Source organism: Heloderma suspectum, chromosome 2 (genome assembly GCF_057233095.1).
Source record: "Heloderma suspectum isolate Gila_16-S chromosome 2, 16-S_ref, whole genome shotgun sequence".
Classification (NCBI taxonomy): domain Eukaryota; kingdom Metazoa; phylum Chordata; class Lepidosauria; order Squamata; family Helodermatidae; genus Heloderma; species Heloderma suspectum.
Window position 1 is genome coordinate 152,652,803 of NC_139459.1, and position 20,546 is coordinate 152,673,348.

General features: G+C 46.1%; 1 protein-coding gene across 5 annotated transcripts; it reads left to right on the forward strand.

The window, feature by feature from the left end:
* Positions 1–11,326: 11,326 nt before the first annotated feature.
* Positions 11,327–20,482, forward strand: LRRC23 (leucine rich repeat containing 23). Of its 5 annotated transcripts, none has more exons than XM_084835205.1 (8): positions 11,327–12,136; positions 12,259–12,401; positions 13,164–13,276; positions 13,466–13,719; positions 13,844–13,974; positions 15,362–15,498; positions 17,325–17,586; positions 20,184–20,482. In XM_084835205.1, exons 2-8 carry the CDS (start codon positions 12,282–12,284, stop codon positions 20,223–20,225), a joined length of 1,059 nt encoding a protein of 352 aa, XP_084691331.1. In that variant the 5' UTR covers positions 11,327–12,136; positions 12,259–12,281; the 3' UTR covers positions 20,226–20,482. The 5 variants fall into 5 exon arrangements, with proteins under 5 accessions (XP_084691331.1, XP_084691330.1, XP_084691328.1 ...); XM_084835204.1 differs by having other exon boundaries at positions 11,327–11,463; XM_084835202.1 differs by lacking the exon at positions 20,184–20,482 and having other exon boundaries at positions 11,327–11,463; positions 17,325–17,733.
* The last annotated feature ends 64 nt before the right edge of the window (positions 20,483–20,546 follow it).

The window sequence follows — 20,546 nt, forward strand, 5'->3', positions numbered from 1 at the left end:
GTGTAAAAGAAATATCCCCCCATCCACACAGTGTTCCAAGGGACGGTGGCCAAGCCATCCTGATGGCCCACTCAGTGTGTTTCCCCAAGCTAGGCTTCACAGAGGCCCTGGTTCCTAGGTATGTACGAAAGTCACTTACCTTCTCGCAGGGGTGATTCATGGGGGGGAGGCGCTCCGCGCCTCCCCCTGAAATCCTAACCTGGCCGGCTCCGCTGCACGACAACGCAGCGGAGCTGCGGGCCAGGTGCATTCACAGGGGTGTGGTGCCTGTGGACGCAAATGGCGGTGGCTATGGAGCCGCCATTTGCATTCATGTTTTTGGCCATGATAGGCTACATAAATATTTACGTTGCCTATTAAGGTGAAAGACAGAGGCGCAAATGGCAGCCGCTACACCATTTGCGCACATTTTTTTACAGTGATATGCTACGTAAATATTTACATAGCCTATCTCGGCAAAAAAACAGGAACGCAAAGGACCGCGGCTACGGCGGCCGCCATTTGCATTCCCTTTTCTTCCGTGATGGGCTACATAAATATTTACATAGCCTATCACCACCTCTGCAGGGACACAAATGGCATCCCTGCGTTAGCCGTGATAGGCTACATATTTATGTAGCCTATGATGGCCTAAATGGGGAAGCGAATGGCGGCTGCAGATGCGGCTGCCATTCGCAAAGCAGCGCAAACGGCACCAGGTAAGTGCTTCGTTTTGCGCACCTTTTGCGGTGTGGTGTGGCGGGGGGCTTCGTTCCGCCACGGATTTTGGGGGGCCAAATGCACTGACTGTTGGCCTCACTGAGATCCGTGGCGGAATTCTCTGACATCCCTACTGGTTCCTGCCTGGGAAGCCTAGTCTCCCCAACCCTCACCCTGACTTGAGTCTTAACCCTAATGTTCTTGTGCAACTGAAACATCTCCCAGTCCATACGGTGTACTAAAAGACAGTAGGCAAGGCATCCTGATGTCCCACTTGGTCTGTTTCACCAAGCTAGGCTTCACCGAGTCCCTGGTTCCTTCCTGGGAAGCCCAGTCTCCCGAACCGGAACCCTAACTTGAGTCTTAATTTTAAAGCTGGGAAGTGGGGAGACCATCTAATGTTACATGGAGAAATGGTAATAGTTGAAGAGTATAGCAGGGCTATTGGAGGATGTGGCTAGTCACATAATGGCTGCCATGGTGGCTGGCTACTCAAAAAGGGGTGGGGGGAGAAATAGTGAGGCTAGATGCTGGGAGGGAGGCAGAAATAGCAAGGCAAAGGGGAGAGGGGAGGGAAACCACAAGGTGAGGTGGGGAGAGAAATAGCATATCTAGAAGCTGGGAGAGAGGGAGAAATGGCAGTGCAAAGGAGCAGAGCTAGTACAAGCTACAGTCTAGTTGGTGGAGATACAATGAATTAAGGTAGGGAAGGAGAGAAATAGCAAGGTGAAGGGGAAAGAAAGAGCAAGGCTAGAGGCTTGAAAGGGAGAGAAAGAAGAAGACTCGGGACCAGGAAGAAAGAGAAAGAGTGAGGAAAGGGGTTGTGGAGAAAGAAATACCAAGGCTAGAGACTGGGAGTGGGGAGAGAACAAAGGGGAAAGGGCTTTGTGGGCGGAAGATTGGGCAGGGCCTGAAAGCAATGCGTTGCTTCTCTGCCTCCCTGCCAAATAGCTGATCTGCAGCAACAGGAAGGAGTATCTTATGCCCTAGCGTTTTCCAAGGTTTTCATTTTTAAAAAAAATTGAAGGTTGCAGAGAGGAAAGAGCCTTATGGGCAGCATTAGAGGCCCCCACTGGCGCTGCATTGAGGACCCCTGGTCTATAGTTCTCTTTCAAGACCTTCAAGACTTGGCTTTCCTTAAATGCTATAAAGCTGCCCAGTACTGTAATACCTGTTCTATTTTAAGGAGATGTAGAGTATACCTCCCCTTCATGGATCACTGCCTTGTTGTGGCGAAGGGGCTTGCGTAACTCAGTGAAGCCATCAGCTATGCCGTGCAGGGCCACCCAAGATGGACAGGTCATGGCGGAGAGTTCTGACAAAATGTGGTCCACTGGAGAAGGAAATGGCAACCCACTCCAGTATTCTTGCCAAGAAAACCCCATGGAACGTATCACAAGGCTAAAAGAGATGACGCCGGAAGATGAGCCCCTCAGGTCGGAAGGTGTCCAATATACTACTGGGGAAGAGCAGAGGGAATTTCCAAGTAGCACCAGAAAAAGGACACTCAGCTGTGGATGTGTCTGGTGGTGAAAAGAAAGTCCAATGCTGTAAAGAACAATACTGTTTAGGACCCTGGAATGTAAGATCAATGAATCAAGGTAAGCTGGAGGTGGTCAAACATGAGATGGCAAGATTGAACATCGACATCTTGGGAATCAGCGAACTAAAATGGACAAGCATGGGCGAATTTAATTCAGGTGACCATCATATCTACTACTGTGGGCAAGAATCCCTTAGAAGAAATGGAGTAGCACATAGCCAACAAAAGGGTGGGAAAAGCAGTACTGGGGTACAATCTCAAAAACGATAGAATGATCTCAGTACGAATCCAAGGCAAACCATTCAACATCACAGTAATTCAAGTCTATGCCCCAACCACTGAGGCTGAAGAAGCTGAGGTCGATTCGTTCTATAAAGACCTACAACACCTTCTAGAACTAACACCAAAAAAAGATGTCCTCTTCATCACAGGGGATTGGAATGCTAAAGTAGAAAGTCAAGAAATCACCGGGATAACAGGCAGGCATGGCCTTGGTGTACAAAATGAAGCAGGACAAAAGCTAATAGAGTTTTGCCAAGAGAACACGCTGATCATAGCAAACACTCTTTTCCAACAGCACAAGAGGCGACTCTACACATGGACATCACCAGATGCAAGAAAGCAAAGTGGCTGTCTGATGAGGCGCTACAAGTAGCTGAGGAAAGAAGGGAAGCGAAAAGCAAGGGAGAAAGGGGAAGATATATCCAACTGAATGCAGAGTTCCAGAGAATAGCAAGGAGAGACAAGAAGGCCTTCTTAAATGAACAATGCAAAGAAATCGAGGAAAACAACAGAATGGGAAAGACTAGAGATCTTTTCAAGAACATCGGAGATCTCAAGGGAATGTTTTGTGCAAAGACGGGCATGATAAAGGACAAAGAAGGCAGGGACCTAACAGAAGCAGAGGAGATTAAGAAGAGGTGGAAAGAATACACAGAAGAACTATACAGGAAAGATCTGAATGTCCCTGATAGCCATGATAGTGCGGTCACTGAACTTGAGCCGGACATCCTCAAGAGTGAAGTCAAGTGGGCCTTAGGAAGTATTACTAACAACAAAGCTAGCGGAGATGACAGTATTCCAGCTGAGCTATTTAAAATCCTAAAAGATGATGCTGTTAAAGTGCTGCACTCAATATGCCAACAAATCTGGAACACTCAACAGTGGCCACAAGACTGGAAAAGGTCAGTTTACATTCCAATTCCAAAGAAGGGCACCAAAGAGTGTTCAAACTACCATACAATTGTGTTCATTTCACATGGCAGCAAGGTTATACTCAAAATCCTACAAGCTAGGCTTCAGCAGTATGCGAACCGAGAACTACCGGAAGTACAAGCTGGGTTTCAAAGAGGCAGAGGAACTAGAGATCAAATCGCCAACTTTCGCTGGATCATGGAGAAAGCAAGAGAATTCCAGAAAAACATCTATTTCTGCTTCATTGACTATGCTAAAGCCTTTGATTGTGTGGGTCACAACAAACTGTGGCAAATTCTGAAAGAGATGGGGGTACCAGACCACCTTAGCTGTCTCCTGAGAAACCTGTACGAGGGTCAAGAAGCAACAGTAAGAACCAGACATGGAACAATCGATTGGTTCAAAATTGGGAAAGGAGTACGACAAGGCTGCATATTGTCGCCCTGCTTGTTTAACTTATATACAGAGTACATCATGAGAAACACCGGGCTGGATGAATCACAGGTCGGAATTAAGATTGCCGGGAGAATTATCAACAACCTCAGATACGCAGACGATACCACCCTAATGGCAGAAAGCGAAGAGGATCTAAAGAGCCTCTTGTTGAGGGTGAAAGAGGAGAGTGCAAAAGCTGGTTTGAAACTCAACATTAAAAAAACGAAGATCATGGCATCTGGCCCCATCACTTCCTGGCATATGGAAGGGGAAGAAATGGAAGCAGTGACAGATTTTATTTTCTTGGGCTCCAAGATCACCGCAGACGGTGACTGTAGCCATGAAATTAAAAGACGCTTGCTCCTTGGGAGGAAAGTTATGGCAAACCTAGACAGCATAGTAAGAAGCAGAGACATCACCGTGCCGACAAAGGTCCATCTAATCAAAGCTATGGTTTTCCCAGTAGTAATGTATGGCTGTGAGAGCTAGACTATAAGGAAGGCTGAGCGCTGAAGAATTGATGTGTGTGGTGCTGGAGAAGACTCTTACGAGTCCCCTGAACTGCAAGAAGGTCAAATCAGTCAATCCTAAAGGGAATCAACCCTGAGTGCTCATTGGAAGGACAGATACTGAAGCTGAAGCTCAGATATTTTGGCCACCTAACGCGAAGAGAAAACTCCCTGGAAAAGATCCTGATGCTGGGAAAGACTGAAGGCAAAAGGAGAAGGGGACGGCAGAGGATGATATGGCTAGATAGCATCACCGATGCAATGAATATGAACTTGAACACACTCCGGGAGAGAGCGCAGGACAGGAAGGCCTGGCGTGCTATGATCCATGGGGTCACGAAGAGTCGGACACGACTGAACAACTGAACAACAACAACAACAGATTCCACACCCTGAACCCATCAGGTTCCACCCTTGACATGTTCTGGCTCTGCCACAGCTCCTACTCCTGGCTCCACTGTCAGGAGGACCAGTATTTTTGAAAGCAAACATTTGCACAATTGGGGTATGGCTCTCCCCTCAGTGTAATGTTAACCCCTTTTCCCGTTACATGGAAATAAGGAGTATCATGCTATTGGTGCTGGACCTGTTCCAGCATCAGAAAAAAGAGCATATATTTAAAATGGGGGCAGGGGGAGAACCATGCTATCATACTGGCCAGAACAAGTCACAAGAGGTGCCGATTGCCTGTCTCAGAGCTCCCTCATGTGTCCAATGGCAGAAATATAAGCAAAACCATCTGCCAGTTCTATCCAGACTCTTGTTGAGTTCTGACTGCTCCTTTTCCTCGTAAAAATTGAATGAATAAACCGTGGCTGTTCTGAAGAAAATACCTCATTTGGAAGCACCCAATCTCCCCTAGAAGGCATTTTATTTGCCATTCCTTATTATAGTAAATTTTTTTCATTGTGCTTTCATTGTTAAAGCAAAGCCAAAGTGCTGACAAATATAAAACAATAAAACAGAGAACAAGTGGTCAATAGGAAATCCTTTAAAAACTAAAACATCAGAATCTACACTGTACTCAAAAAGTTAGAATTAAAAATTATTAAAGCATTTGCTTGCAACTCATTGCTATAAACTTCTATTAAAATTATAAAACATCTACAAAGATCAGTGTTGCAGATTGTTGCATGTAATTAGTTAAAGCTGGATCAATGTTGCAGGGACAAAACTATGATTCTACTCCCACCAAAATAATAAACTACAGATCTGTAAATTCCAGAAGCAGAATGCTGCATTGTAAAACACTCTTTAACCCATCTTTTAAAAAGTTATTGTAATCACATCTAAATGCATCTAAATGCAAAAGCACTTTAATGGAAATTTTAAAATTGTTTTGAAAGATGGCCTCTCAAGGGAACGATCCCTTCTCCATCCACTAGCATGGACACAACATAGTGGATGTATACTCACAAAAAGTGCTGGACTGTGCCCCCCCGCTGCCAGTCAATTGCAATTTGCATGTAGCTTACAGTGGAAGAGCAATGCTCAGGGTAGCACTAAGGGTTACCAGTCTGGAAGCAACCCTGGACACTTTGAATTCTTGGGCTGCAATGCTGTGCAATATTTGCCAGGGAGTAAGAACTGCTAAACAAAGTAGCATTTACTTCTGAGAAAACATGCATAGGCTCAGGACCATCAGGCTGTTATAGGAGCCTCGAGATCGCGCTTTAGAACATTTAGGGAATGCGCTTTAAATTGTGTCATTTCAACTGAGGGGGGATCTCTGTAAATTCTGATGTGGGAATTCAGGGGCAAGCCTCATTGAGCACAATGGGAGTTACTTCTGAGTAGACACTAACTGGTGTGTGCAGGGATGGGAAACACACAGGAAACCAGTGGTGTAGTGGGGGCAGGGCTCGCAGGGACGCAGCCCCGGCACTTTTTCATTAGCAGGGACTCTGATGCCATCTGCCACCCTGTCCAGAATTCCCTGTTCCTGCTGAGCTCAGCTGCGATCCTCACTGTAGCTGTGGGGAGAATGAATTTTCCAAGCAACGATATATTGTTCCATGTTGGATTGCAAAGTATTTGGGATGACTTGGTCTGTGCTGGGCAATTAAGACCTATTCGCTTTACCAAAGACATGCTCCTGGTGGAGATGAAAACTCCTAGAACTGGTATGTTGATATGGATCAACACAGCTGCCTGAAATTTTTGGACTGCCCTTGGAGACTGTCACAATGAGTTCCTGCATTTCCAAATTTACCACTGCAGGAAACACCCCTTGACCGGGGTCAGGGTGAAAGGCACACCCCTGGGCAGGGCTAGGATACCCTGGGTAAATGCAGGGGTTAGGGTACATAGCAACTATACCGAGGAGAACCTGACTTGAGGAAAAGAATCAGACTTTAAGCACTCTCAGGAAATTCGGTTTTCCATGATAAGATCCAAGGTGCTGCTGGATAGCCAAGACATTGTCTATCCCTAACCACCTCAACACACAGCCGGCTCGAAGTAAATCGCTGGTGGAAACACCCCCCAGGTACAACCTTTCTGAAGCTTTCGTGGTGTTGTAGCAGAAGCGGCTGCGCCTACCAAAACTTGCTCTTAGGGAGCAATCCTATGGCCACTAGTCAGCAGCTAGACGGCCATAGGATATGTGGTTTTCCGGGAACTGACCCCGAAGAAACCATGGGGAGCCTTGGAAACTTATAAAGGCTTTCTCAATGAGATCACCAATGGCCAACAAGCTGCCCTGAAACAGATTGCCCACTCACTACCAATCTCCTCTTGCAGCATCCAGCATTGGAATTGTTCTAGGCAGTATTTAAACATTTGCTGAGTGTGGGACAGCCTTAGAATCCTCTGAAGCGGACACAACTTTCGGGGGGTAGCAGAGCCAAAAACCAAGAGCCTTGTGATACCTTCAAGATGACCACAGATACTATGGCATAAGCTCTCATGGACCAGAGTTCATCAGATGCATGAAGGGTTATCCTCAGTTGACAGGTAGTGCTGATGGACAAGAAATTGTACATAGTGAGGTCAGAGGGAAATGAAATGCAAAAAGTACAGATAATGTCAATTCAATTACAGCTTGAATTTATGTAAAATAAGCACAGTGACCCTTCACAACAGCAGTGATAGGCAATAACTGTTTCAATCTTAGCTTAGCAAACATATTTGTTTGTTTGATATAGATATGTAGATATGTTGTTGTTCAGTCGTTAAGTCATGTCCGACTCTTCGTGACCCCATGGACCATAGCACACCAGGCCTCCCTGTCCTCTGCTCTCTCCCGGAGTGTGCTCAAGTTCATATTCATTGCATCGGTGATGCTGTCTAGCCATCTCATCCTCTGCTGTCCCCTTCTCCTTTTGCCTTCAATCTTTCCCAGCATCAGGGTCTTTTCCAGTGACTTTTCTCTTCGCATTAGGTGGCCAAAATATTTGAGCTTCAGCTTCAGTATCTGTCCTTCCAATGAGCACTCAGGGTTGATTTCCTTTAGGATTGACTGATTGGACCTCCTTGCAGTCCAGGGGACTCGTAAGAGTCTTCTCCAGCACCACAGTTGGAAAGCATTGATTCTTCAGCGCTCAGCCTTCCTTATAGTCTAGCTCTCACAGCCATACATTACTACTGGGAAAACCATAGCTTTGATTATACGAACATTTGTCAGCAAGGTGATGTCTCTGCTTCTTACTATGCTGTCTAGGTATGCCATATCTTTCCTCCCAAGGAGCAATGGCTACAGTCACCATCTGCGGTGATCTTGGAGCCCAAGAAAACAAAATCTGTCACTGCTTCCATTTCTTCCCCTTCCATATGCCATGATCTTAGTTTTTTTTAATGTTGAGTTTCAAACCAGCTTTTGCACTCTCCACTTTCACCCTCAACAAGAGGCTGTTTAGATCCTCTTCGCTTTCTGCCATTACGGTGGTATCGTCTGCGTATCTGAGGTTGTTGATAATTCACCCGGCAATCTTAATTCCGACCTGTGATTCATCGAACCCCATGTTTCTCATGATATACTCTGCATATAAATTAAATAAGCAGGGTGACAATATCCAGCCTTGTCGTACTCCTTTCCCAATTTTGAACCAATCGGTTGTTTCATGTCCGGTTCTTACTGTTGCTTCTTGGCCCTCGTACAGGTTTCTCAGGAGACAGCTAAGGTGGTCTGGTACTCCCATCTCTTTCAGAATTTGCCACAGTTTGTTGTGATCCACACAATCAAAGGCTTTAGCGTAGTCAATGAAGCAGAAATAGACATTTTTCTGGAATTCTCTTGCTTTCTCCATGATCCAGTGAATGTTGGCGATTTGACCTCTAGTTCCTCTGCCTCTTCGAAACCCAGCTTGTACTTCCCGTAGTTCTCGGTTCACATACTGCTGAAGCCTAGCTTGTGGGATTTTGAGCATCACCTTGCTGGCATGTGAAAGGAGCGCAATTGTACGGTAGTTTGAACACTCCTTGGCGGTGCCCTTCTTTGGAATTAGAATGCAAACTGACCTTTTCCAGTCTTGTGGCCACTGCTGAGTGTTCCAAATTTGTTGGCATACTGAGTGCAGCACTTTAACAGCATCATCTTTTAGGATTTTAAATAGCTCAGCTGGAATACTGTCATCTCCACTAGCTTTGTTGTTAGTAATGCTTCCTAAGGCCCACTTGACTTCACTCTCTAGGATGCCCGGCTCAAGTTCAGTGACCACACTATCATAGCTATCAGGGACATTAAGATCTTCCCTGTATAGTTCGTCTGTGTATTCTTTCCACCTCTTCTTAATCTCCTCTGCTTCTGTTAGGTCCCTGCCTTCTTTGTCCTTTATCATGCCCATCTTTGCACAAAACATTCCCTTGAGATCTCCGATGTTCTTGAAAAGATCTCTAGTCTTTCCCATTCTGTTGTTTTCCTCGATTTCTTTGCATTGTTCATTTAAGAAGGCCTTCTTGTCTCTCCTTGCCATTCTCTGGAAATCTGCATTCAGTTGGGTATATCTTCCCCTTTCTCCCTTGCTTTTCGCTTCCCTTCTTTCCTCAGCTACTTGTAACGCCTCATCAGACAGCCATTTTGCTTTCTTGCATTTCTTTTTCTTTGGGATGGATTGAGTTGCTGCCTCCTGAACAATGTTACGGACCTCCATCCATAGTTCCTCAGGCACTCTGTCTATCAGGTCTAATCCCTGAAATCTATTCCTCACCTCCACTGTATATTCATAAGGGATATGATTTAGGTCATACCTGAATGGTTTAGTGGTTTTCCCTATGTTCTTCAATTTAAGCCGAAATTTTGCAACAAAAAGCTCATGATCTGAGCCACAGTCAGCTCCAGGTCTTGTTTTTACTGACAGTATAGCGCTTCTCCATCTTTGGCTGCAAAGGACATAATCAATCTGATTTCGATATTGACCATCTGATGATGTCCATGTGTACAGTCGCCTCTTGTGCTGTTGGAAAAGAGTGTTTGCTATGATCAGCGTGTTCTCTTGACAAAACTCTATTAGCCTTTGTCCTGCTTCACTTTGTACACCAAGGCCATGCCTGCCTGTTATCCTGGTTATTTCTTGACTTCCTACTTTGGCATTCCAATCCCCTATGATGAAGAGGACATCTTTTTTTGGTGTTAGTTCTAGAAGGTGTAGGTCTTCATAGAACCGATCGACCTCAGCTTCTTCGGCCTCAGTGGTTGGGGCACAGACTTGAATTACTGTGATGTTGAATGGTTTGCCCCGGATTCGTACTGAGATCATTCTATCGTTTTTGAGATTGTACCCCAGTACTGCTTTTCCCACCCTTTTGTTGACTATGAGTGCTACTCCATTTCTTCTAAGGCATTCTTGCCCACATTAGTAGATATAATGGTCACCTGAATTAAATTCGCCCATGCCTGTCCATTTTAGTTCGCTGATTCCCAAGATGTCAATGTTCAGTCTTGCCATCTCATGTTTGACCACCTCCAGCTTACCTTGATTCATTGATCTTACATGCCAGGGTCCTAAACAATATTGTTCTTTACAGCATCGGACTTTCTTTTCACCACCAGACACATCCACAGCTGAGTGTCCTTTTTCTGGTGCTACTTGGAAATTCCCTCTGCTCTTCCCCAGTAGTATATTGGACACCTTCCGACCTGAGGGGCTCATCTTCCGGCGTCATCTCTTTTAGCCTTGTGATACGTTCCATGGGGTTTTCTTGGCAAGAATACTGGAGTGGGTTGCCATTTCCTTCTCCAGCGGACCACATTTTGTCGGAACTCTCCACCATGACCTGTCCGTCTTGGGTGGCCCTGCACGGCATAGCTGATGGCTTCCCTGAGTTACGCAAGCCCCTTCGCCACAACAAGGCAGTGATCCATGAAGGGGTATATAGATATACTGCTAAATATATATATATATATATATATATATAAGCCCTAAGCAGTTTACAGGGGTTCCAATGCAGGTAAGTCATTGAGAATACTGTTACCTGAGGATGGAGAGATGGAAAATCACTGCCCTACATTAAGAACAGATGGGGCCGGGGGGGGGGGCGCACATTTTCCTAGGACGCCAGAGATGCGAAGGAGAACAGGCTCTGGCACCTTGAACAGCTGTTTGTGTAGATGAGACATTTGGGGCCGGTACAGCTTTTCTGACCGTTTTATGACGAACTGCGCCCGCCCAAATTCCCTATTTAACACATCTGTCAAAGGTCCAGAAATCCCACCGCCCTCCTTTGCCTCTGGCCGGCCGGCCACCCACTTCCTCCGCCTCGCGAGCTCCCTGGCCGGCCCGGCCTTCTATTTTGCTGCTGTCGCTTTAAATCAGCTTAATAGGAGCCGCGTTCTACCTCTCCTACTTCCTCTTTACGCAAATCATCCAGCCAACGCGTCCAATCAACTTCTGAGCCGCGTTATGTCCAGTCAGTGTCAGCGCAGCCTCCTCCCTCTGCCTTCGCAGCCAATCATTTCGCGGTTGCCTGGGGATTAACGACCCTGGCAACGGTTTCCGCCTCCTCACCTGCCTCCGAAGACCATAGCAACGACTATAACAAGCCCCGTCCCGCCGCCCCTCGCTTGGCCAGAGCTCCCGCAGCAGCTTCGAGCCTGGATGCGGGAGGTTGCTGCTGCCTCCTCCTCCCCCAAAATGGAGAAGCGAGGTTAATGGGGAAGAGAGGCGGTGGGAGGGGTGGGTTGGCCTGTGGCTTATCCACAGGTCTGGGGTGGGGCTCTTTTAGAGAGCAAAAGGTAACAGGGCGACTAGGTGCACAGTTGGGAAAGTATTTAAAGGAAAGGACAGAACTTGTAGAATCATAGAATAGTAGGGTTGAGGGGCCTACAAGGCCATCGAGTCCGACCCCCTGCTCAGTGCAGGAATCCATGTCAGGTAGTAAGTGCAGCTTCCCTCAGCCATATGTGACAAGCTGCACTGGTCCATTTCCCCCCCCCCTTTAGAGTGAACAGATGCAAGCCTCTTGTCTCTTGAAATAGCCTTTTGCCTTTGTTCTGGTTAAAACCATGTCAGAACCGTTGCTAATGTGCTTGATAGTTTCTGTTTTTGTACAAGGCCCTGCATGCCTCTTTTGCATCTGGCACTGCAGGAATCGGTCTGTCAGTTTCAAGACCCTGGTTGCTCTCTGACAGATATCTTTGAGGTTTCTTATAATTGTGACCAGGACACTGAGGAGATTCTAGTCCATATGGCAGCAACCAGACAGCAAGGGGCCTTATTAAAAAATGACCCCCAAGAGGCTGGCACGTAAGCCAAGGACCAGTTGAAATGCAAAGTGTTCCCTAAAAGGAGCTCACCACCATCACCAGGAATGTGGCAAGGTAGGGCCATCCTCAGAGGGAAACTCCCACCACCAGCACCAACACAGAATACCCCCATATTCCACAGGAATTAGGTGACTCTCTCTGGCCTGAAATCCACTGTCAATCTTTTTGTTGCTTAGACTAAAAGTACCAGCCTTTGAAGATGTCAGATGAGGAACCTGAAGATGAAAATGATGCTGAAGAACAGAAGGAAGATATTGAAGAGAAAGGGGGAGATGAGGGGGAGGAGGAGAAGGAAGCCGGGGAGGAGGAAGAGGAAGAGGTAACAAATTAATATTACTTATTAGATTATGCCTGAAAATATAAGGCATCCAGATCCCTTTTCATGTCAGGTTTCTTTTAATGTTAGGCCTCCCATTAATGTCAGTGGGTGAAATGGAAGCACATGCTTGCCTTTCCCCACTGAAATCAGTGGGACTTAAAAGGGCTTAACTGGTGCCTATATTGGGTGCTTTACAAAAGAGCTTACAATTCAGCTTACAATTTAAGAGTCTCAAAACAAATTAGAAGCAGAAGAAACAATTGAGAAAAAGGAAGAAATAGGGAAGAACAGCATACAAAGATGTTAACCCCTATTAGGAGTAAGAGGTAGGTGTGTGTGTGTGTGTCTGTGTGTGTGAATGAGGGAGGGAGGGAGGGAGAAAATTTGAGTGAGGAAGAGGGAGGTTCAGAACATCTCTGGAAAGGATAATAGACCCTGATTTTATCTAAGATTGCCACTTTAAGATTGCCCTGTCCTTTACACTTGCCACTCAATTAGGAGCAAAGCAATGATGACATTGCTCACCCATCTCCCCACCTCCTATACTTTTGTCTCTTCCCCCACCCCCTCTTCCTACCTTCTATAGTGAACAGGACTCCAGGTGTTGTCTGGAGGTAAGAAGAGAAGCAGACAGAAGGACAGGAGGGAATGTGGGGAATAGTAGTAACCACTGCTTCATCTCCCACTTCTGTGGCAAATCTCTGCAACCTGACCACTTTAATGTTGTTTAATTTCTTTTTCTGACTATGCTTTCTTTCCTAGCACCAAGTCTCAAACCCTCTCACTGAGGATATCATGAAGGAAGGCCTCTCGCTTCTATGTAAAACTGGTAATGGCCTGGCTCATGCCTTTGTGAAATTAGAGGCCAAAGAAAAGTGAGTGTACAAACATACCAAAGTCAGCACCTGTCTCACTTTCTCCCTTTCCAAACTCCCAAGAGTTGCATCTGCCTACAAAGGGATTTAAATCCCTCATCCACCTTCCTTGAAAAATTGAGCTCTTGGGGAGAGGCACTGGGAAGCTGGTACTGGTGAATAATATTTCTCACCCTCATCCTGTGGCAGGGAACTGACGGACATCACCATCATCCAAAGTTTCATCCACTTGCGTTATGTAGACCTGTCAGACAACCTCCTCCAAGACTTGTCTCTGTTGGCATGCCTCACACATTTGCTGTGGCTGAAAGTGGATGGCAATCGGCTAACCAGCGCCAGCATGGATGAGCTGCCTTATCTGCAGATTGCCAGCTTTGCAAACAACCACATCAAGGACACCAATGGCATTAGCCACCCTCGCCTGTCTAGCCTCAATCTAAGAGGTAGGTGGGTATACACTCAAGATTCCTGCTACACCTAGAGGGAAAGTTCTTAGTCTGTACTTCCTGGGAAAGGAATCCTGGGGCAATTAATCCTTACATTGCTGTCTATTCCTCTGAAATCCAGGGAATGAGATTGAGGTCATATCGGGACTGGATCCAGACAAGTTGTCAAACCTGCACACAGTAGAGTTGCGAGGTAACAGCCTAAAGTCTACTGCTGGACTCTGCCTGCCCAAGCTCAAAAATCTGTACCTGGTAAGAGAACTTGCCCTCTCACACCATGGTGACTGTGGGCCAAGCTAGATGTGATATTAACTGTGTGAATGTAATTAATGTGCACATGTTTATGTAAGTAGCAGCCATGGGAAAGCTTAAGCAGCCTTGGCCAATGGGAGGTAGCGAGGATAAATTCAACTCTTTCTTTCCCTGCCACACTGCTGACAAAAATCGCCTCTCTGATGCTGTTATTTGCCTTTCATTGAAGCCAATAAGTTTCCTTTGAAATGCAAATAGCAGCTTCAGAGAAGCCATTTTTGTCTGGACTGTGACAGGGAAGGAAAGAATTAAACCTCCCCTCCTCACCCTCCAGGTTCCCAGGCTGCTCAAGCTTCACCAGCTGCTATTTACATAACAAAAAAATGCATCTTAATTGTGTGCATGCAAGTGAATGTAAGTAACATCACTATAGCAGGAGTAGGCAAACTGGCACCCTCCAAATATTTTGGACTCCAATTCCTATAATCCTTGATCATTCACCATGCTGGCTGTGATTGATGAAAGTTGTAGTCCAGACCATCTAGAGCACACCAGGCTGCCTACCTGTAATATATAGTTTTGTCCTGTTGTGTTTCAAGCTGGAGATGACTCAGTCCACTAAGTCCCTGTCAAATGATTTTACAGCAGCCCAACAGGAAGCTAAAGTAACCTAGGAAATGGGAGACCTGGATTCCAATCCCCATTCTAGTTCCCATAAAGCTCACTGGATGATCCTGTGCCAGTCACATTTCAAGCAGCCTAACCTATTTCACTGTGTTGCAGTGAGGATAAAATAAGAACACCACAGTAAGTCACACTGAGCTCCTTGAAAGAAGGGCAGGATATAAATGAAAAAATAAAACATTAAAAAAAAAAGGTCAGATTCAAACCCTGACAGCTGGGGTGGGAAATGAATGATGACCAAATCCATGACAATTCCAGGGCCAAAAATATGACTGTGTCCAATTAGCAGAGCTATTATAATTCCTCTGACAATCCTTGACCCCAGTAAGCACAGAAGTTGCAGAGCTGGATTCTATTATTCTGTACTCAATATACCCTAGTAGCACAGAAGGTTGTATGTGTCCAGATGGGAGTGAGATAAGCATTTAGGTGTGCTGTTCTCCAGCTAACCTCTACAGAACCTGGGGGGCTGTAGTTCTGTAACAAAGACTTCTGAGCAAGCTACAGTTCCAAGTATTCTTTGGGAGACATCATGGCAGTTAAACTGGTATAAAAATACTATAGTTTAGTGGCATATATATAGCCTCAAATCTAATGCGTTGCAACAGATTACGAGGTTCTTTTATTCCTGCTTAATGTGTGAATGTACTGCGGACGAGCATCCAATTCTCCACCTCGTACCCTGCATCATGTTACATCCTAGGCCCAGAATACCATTACCCATCTAGAGGGCCTTGAAGGCCTGGGACAACTCACAACCCTTCATCTGCGTGACAACCAGCTTGAAACTTTGGATGGCTTCTCAAAGAGCATGAAATCTCTTCAGTACCTCAACATACGGTGGGTTGTTCTCTGCACAGAATCTGTATCAGAGGTCCTTGATAAGTAGAGGGAAATGACCCTGGAACTAGTGTCTGGGCCATATTCAGCCATCTAATGCCAATCTTTGGAAGAAGTCTGCACTTGATCCTAGCACCTTGCTCCCTCCAGTATTTGCTGTAAATAGTAGTGTAGCTAGCATAGGGCAGTGGGTGCACCTGCCCCGGGTACAACCTGGAGAGGGGCACAAAATGGGCATCAAAATCATGTCATGGTTATGACAATAATACTAAATAAGGTCATGTTTTCTCTTCTGAATAAAATATTAAGATGGTAGATGAAGAGCCAGAGACCAGCTTGCTGGTATTGCAGCTTCCTGTTGGCTCTGTGACTGCAGCTTAACACTGTGAAGTACATTGAGCCATTGAATCCTGCTGGGGAGTGGGGGAAGGAGAAAATCAGAGATTGTTATCACAGTGGATAACAGCAGCCAGCAGATTTTTTACTCCTCTCAGCACGCAGTCTATCTGAGCAGTGAGAATTTGGAACTTCAACTGTAGGAATCTTAAAGCAGAGGTGTAGAAGCTCAGACCCAAGGGCCAAGTCTGGCCCTCCTGGGGTCCCATTCCTGCCCTCCAGGGTTACCCACGCCCCCTTTTTTCCTTGACCACCAGCTCTTTGGTGGTTTCTGGAATACTCAGTTTTTCCTCATTTGAAAAGGTTGAGATGCATCTCCTAAGTCTGAGTTACTGGCTTAAAGCTAAAATATGCTGGTATTTTGGCCCAACCCCTTTAGCCCCACCCACCACAGGAATGCCCCCCCCCCCCACTCCCCAATTGCTTCTCCAAAATGGAACTTGGCCCTTGGGCTGAAAAATGTTCAACACCTCTGCCGTAAAGGCTCACAGTCAGTCTTAGCTCATCTGAGTGCCCGTTCCAGAGTATATGTGTGTACATACCTAGATACCTGCTCTGTGCACAGAAATTAGTTATGACACTGGCTGTAAAGCAGGTGTACACAATGTTTTATGCCTCGAGGTGAATGCTGGCTCGGGGGCTTCACACATGTACACCCCCCCACCGATGCACAACATACACACCAGTGTGCATGTGTATGTGCACACGCCCGCCACCGAGCCTGATACAGATTGCCCTTTTCTTGCTGCTAGCAGTGACAGGAAAGAGCTCTCTGCATGAGGATTTCTGGCAGAGGGAGTGGAGGGTACAGGCAGTGAAGAAATAAGCAGGAGGGGAGGTGTCAGGGCCACTCTCCACCTCCACCGCTTCCTCTCCCCACCTGTAGGCTGCAGCCACCTCCTTCCTCCACTCCATCTGCCGCCACTGCCACCAGGTCACTCCCCTCCCTTGCCCTACGAGGGGCAGCGTTTTCCTGCTCCCTAGGCAGGAAGTGGAGCCAAGCACCATCTTGGCTCCCGTTCAAGAGTGCCACTGCCCACCCCCCAGCCCAGGAAAACTTTTCATGGGGGTTAGGGAGTGAGTGGCTCTTGCTTCAGTAGGCCCTTCTGAGCCTGTGGGCCCTTGATAGCTGCCCTGCCATGCTGACCTCTGATGCCGGGCCTGATCAGGGCACCCTTGGGGGAGCACAGTAAAGGCCTTGGAGGGACCCTGTTGACACCAAAACTCTGAGAATAGAGCAGGCCCTCAGAGGGAAGTTCTTAAATAAGGAGGGCCCAGAAGCAACCCTCACAATGTGCTGACCTACTTACTAATTGTTATGCCATCTGTTCTTCACTTTTATTTTAGTATTCCCTCTTCTTCTTCTTCTTCTACTACTACTACTACAGGAGGTATTTTATAAGAAAAACACCCCTTTCCCATTTCTGCAGGGGGAATGCAATTGAGCAGCTACAGGAACTGACGAAGTTGCAGATGCTGCCCATGTTACGAGCCTTGGTCTTGCTAGACAATCCTTGTTCTGATGAAGGCGACTACCGTGTAGAAGTCCTGGTGCTGCTCCCACATCTTGAACGCCTCGATAAGGATTTCTTCGAGGAGGAGGAACGGGCTGAAGCTGAAGACATACGTCAGAGACGGCGGGAAGAAGAGTTGGAACTAGAGAGAGAGAGAGAGAGAGAGAAGGAGCTTGAAGTGAGCCCCAAGAGGGGAGGCAGCAATGCTCACATTACAGGGGACCAAGCTCTTTACCTTGTGTGATAACCTCCTATTCATTCATTTCATTTCTATGCCACACAGTAGCCAAACCTTTCAGGGTAGTTCACAAAATAAAACCTAAACCATAAAATATAATAATATAGTGAAACATAATATAAAAACCTTAAGTTTAAAACAGAGTAAAACCAGAGTAAGAGCCAGAGTAGAAGTCAGCAGCAATGCAGAGATCTAAAACTGCACTGACACATTTTTAAAAACTGAAGGACTACTTATTGCTTAATTGCTTAATTACTGGTTTTTAAAGCCTACTGTGATGCCAAAGCTGGGGGGAGTTGGGAGGTGGAGTTTGTGGTTTACATAAAGGTCCAACGCTTTTCCTCAAGCCATGAGGGATATGGATGCCATGGATCCTAATTTAAGAGGAAGCAAGTTTGAAATCGGGAATCTGGTAGCTTTCAGTCTTACATGAAGCATCTGGCATTGATTCATAAAAGAAATAACAAAATAGCAACTTAAAGGCTAACAAATTCATGATGGCATAAACGTTAAGAGTCCTGCACTTAATCTGATGCACAAAAGCTGATGCCATCATAAATTTGTTAGTCTTTAAGTTGCTGCAAAACATCTTTTGTTTTGCTGCAACAGATTAACATAGTTTACCTCTGTGCAAGTTCCTAAAAGAAATGCAAGACTGGCATGGGGGCAGAACAGTTGGGGACAGGGCGAAGAAAACTACTGTCCAACTTAAACTGAAGTGACAGCAAATATATGGGAGTCAGAAGGACTATGTTGATCCCGGCTGGGTGGGCATGTTGCTCTGTAAAGCAAGGTGTAGTGCATATTCTTGTAGAGCAAGGGAGGGCAACCACTTTTGATCTAGAGGACAGATTACTCTTCCCCCAACCAAGCCAGTGGGCCTGGATGATGTCAAGGGGGTGAAGCCTCCCCTAAAGTCCCTCCCTCTCCCATGACATTATACACCACAGCCCTGCCCACTCTTTTAAAACAAGCTTTTTTTCGCTGTGCAGAGAAAGGGACTTGGAGAAGAGGCCTCTGCTGAGGCTTGCAGGAGCTGCTCCTGCAAGTCCTGGCTGAGTGGTGCTGCTCCTTCCCATACTGCCTGCACTGCAATTCAGATGTGTGCAGCATGGGAAATGGTACAGGGGATCCCCCTTTGTACCGCTCGCGCTCAGGGGACAGGACTTGGGGAGGGGAGGGGCTTGGAGAGGACAAGGGACAGGGCCCACAGAGAGTGCTCAACCCTCTGTGGGCTGGAATAGGCCCATGGGCCAGATGTTGTCCTTCCCCTGCCCTAGAGGGTCTCAAGGAGGGACTAGAATCTCCAAAGAGGCCTTAGGAAAAACAAAATACAACCATCGCCCATTTTTATTTCATTTATTTAGTTTCTATACCACTCAAAGCTCTCTGGGCGGTTCACAGAAATTAATAAGGTAACATCTTTAACATATATTTAAAAACAGTTAAACTAAAAAAAACACACCAGTGCATCCACATTTAGAATACTGTGCACAGTTCTGGTTCCATCCCCAAAAGGCAATCTAAAACAGAGAAGTGAGCAAGGGTTTGGGCCACCTTTCCTATGAGGAAAAGCATTTGGGGCTTTTTTCTTTCAGAAAAAAATTTACTAAGGGATGACATGACAGAAGTTTACAAAATTAGGAGTGGAGAATGTGAAGAATACAGGGCCACCCAATAATGCAAATTAAGGGGACAAGACAGACAAAAGGAAACTCTTCATCATTGGATGCATAATTGTTTTATGCATGTACGTATTACATTTCTATACTGCCCAGTAGTCAGAGCCCTCAGAATTCATTTCAACAAGTTATGGAGATTGTCACTATCTCTGAGGGCTTTGAAATGATTTTAAGACAAATTCATGGAAGATGGGTCAAGTATTAGCCATGATGGCTAAGCAGAACCTAAATAAAGAGTGTTGGTATATTTCTGAACACAAGATACTAGTTACATGATTTAGGGCTTAACCAAAAGATGAGTGAAGCCATTCCTGCAACATCATTATGAAAGTTCATCAGCCTTTATAAAGCCTGTAATACCTGCTATGTACTGTACAGAAATTTTAAAAACACACAAGTCCCTGCCTGCAGCCTCACAGCTTAAACAAAATTAGACAAAAAGCGAAGGCAGTTGGAAGGAAAGGGGAAATGTGCCAAAGATGTTGGATTTACTGTGCAATCCCATGCATGTCTACTCTGAAATTCAATGGGTTCTTTTAAGTTCAATGGAACTTACTTCTGAGTAAGTGTACATAGAACTGCAGCTGTAATCCTCTAGGGCGTAATTCACTGGGAATTTCTCCCACACAAGCAGCACCAAAATTAATTGGAGCTACACCTATTGATTTCAACAGAGCTTGCACATCTGGGCTATCAAAGTGGAGGGGCAGGGGAGAGTCAGCCCTCTTCTGGTGTGGCTTGTGGATGTAAGATGTGTCAAATTGGTTTGCCTGCTGCCACCTGAAAGCTCCTCATCTGAAAATACGCTAAGCTTGCGCATGCTCTCTCTGCCCCCTCCCCGCCCCCGTTTTACAGGAAATGGAGGATGCTACCCAGGAGGAGATACCAGAGAACTGATACGTAGTTGTCAGTCGGCAGTGTGGAGTGAGAGCTGCAGGCTGCCTTCCAGAGCCTTCTTTCCTGTGTTGTACAGCACCGACCCAGACAGTGCTATTCCCCTGGCATGCAGGAACAGAAGGAGGCTGTGCTGTTCTCGCACAGAGACAGAGGCTCCAGTGGGGTGGTAAAGGGGGAGGGATGTCTCTGTGCTTTGAATGGGTTGTGATTTGATGCATGTGAATTAAAAAAAAAAAAAAAGTCTGATGAAGTGGGGGTAAGAGTATTGCTTCTGGCATCCCATTCCTGCAGCACCATCCACCCCTCCCCTCTCTCCATCCT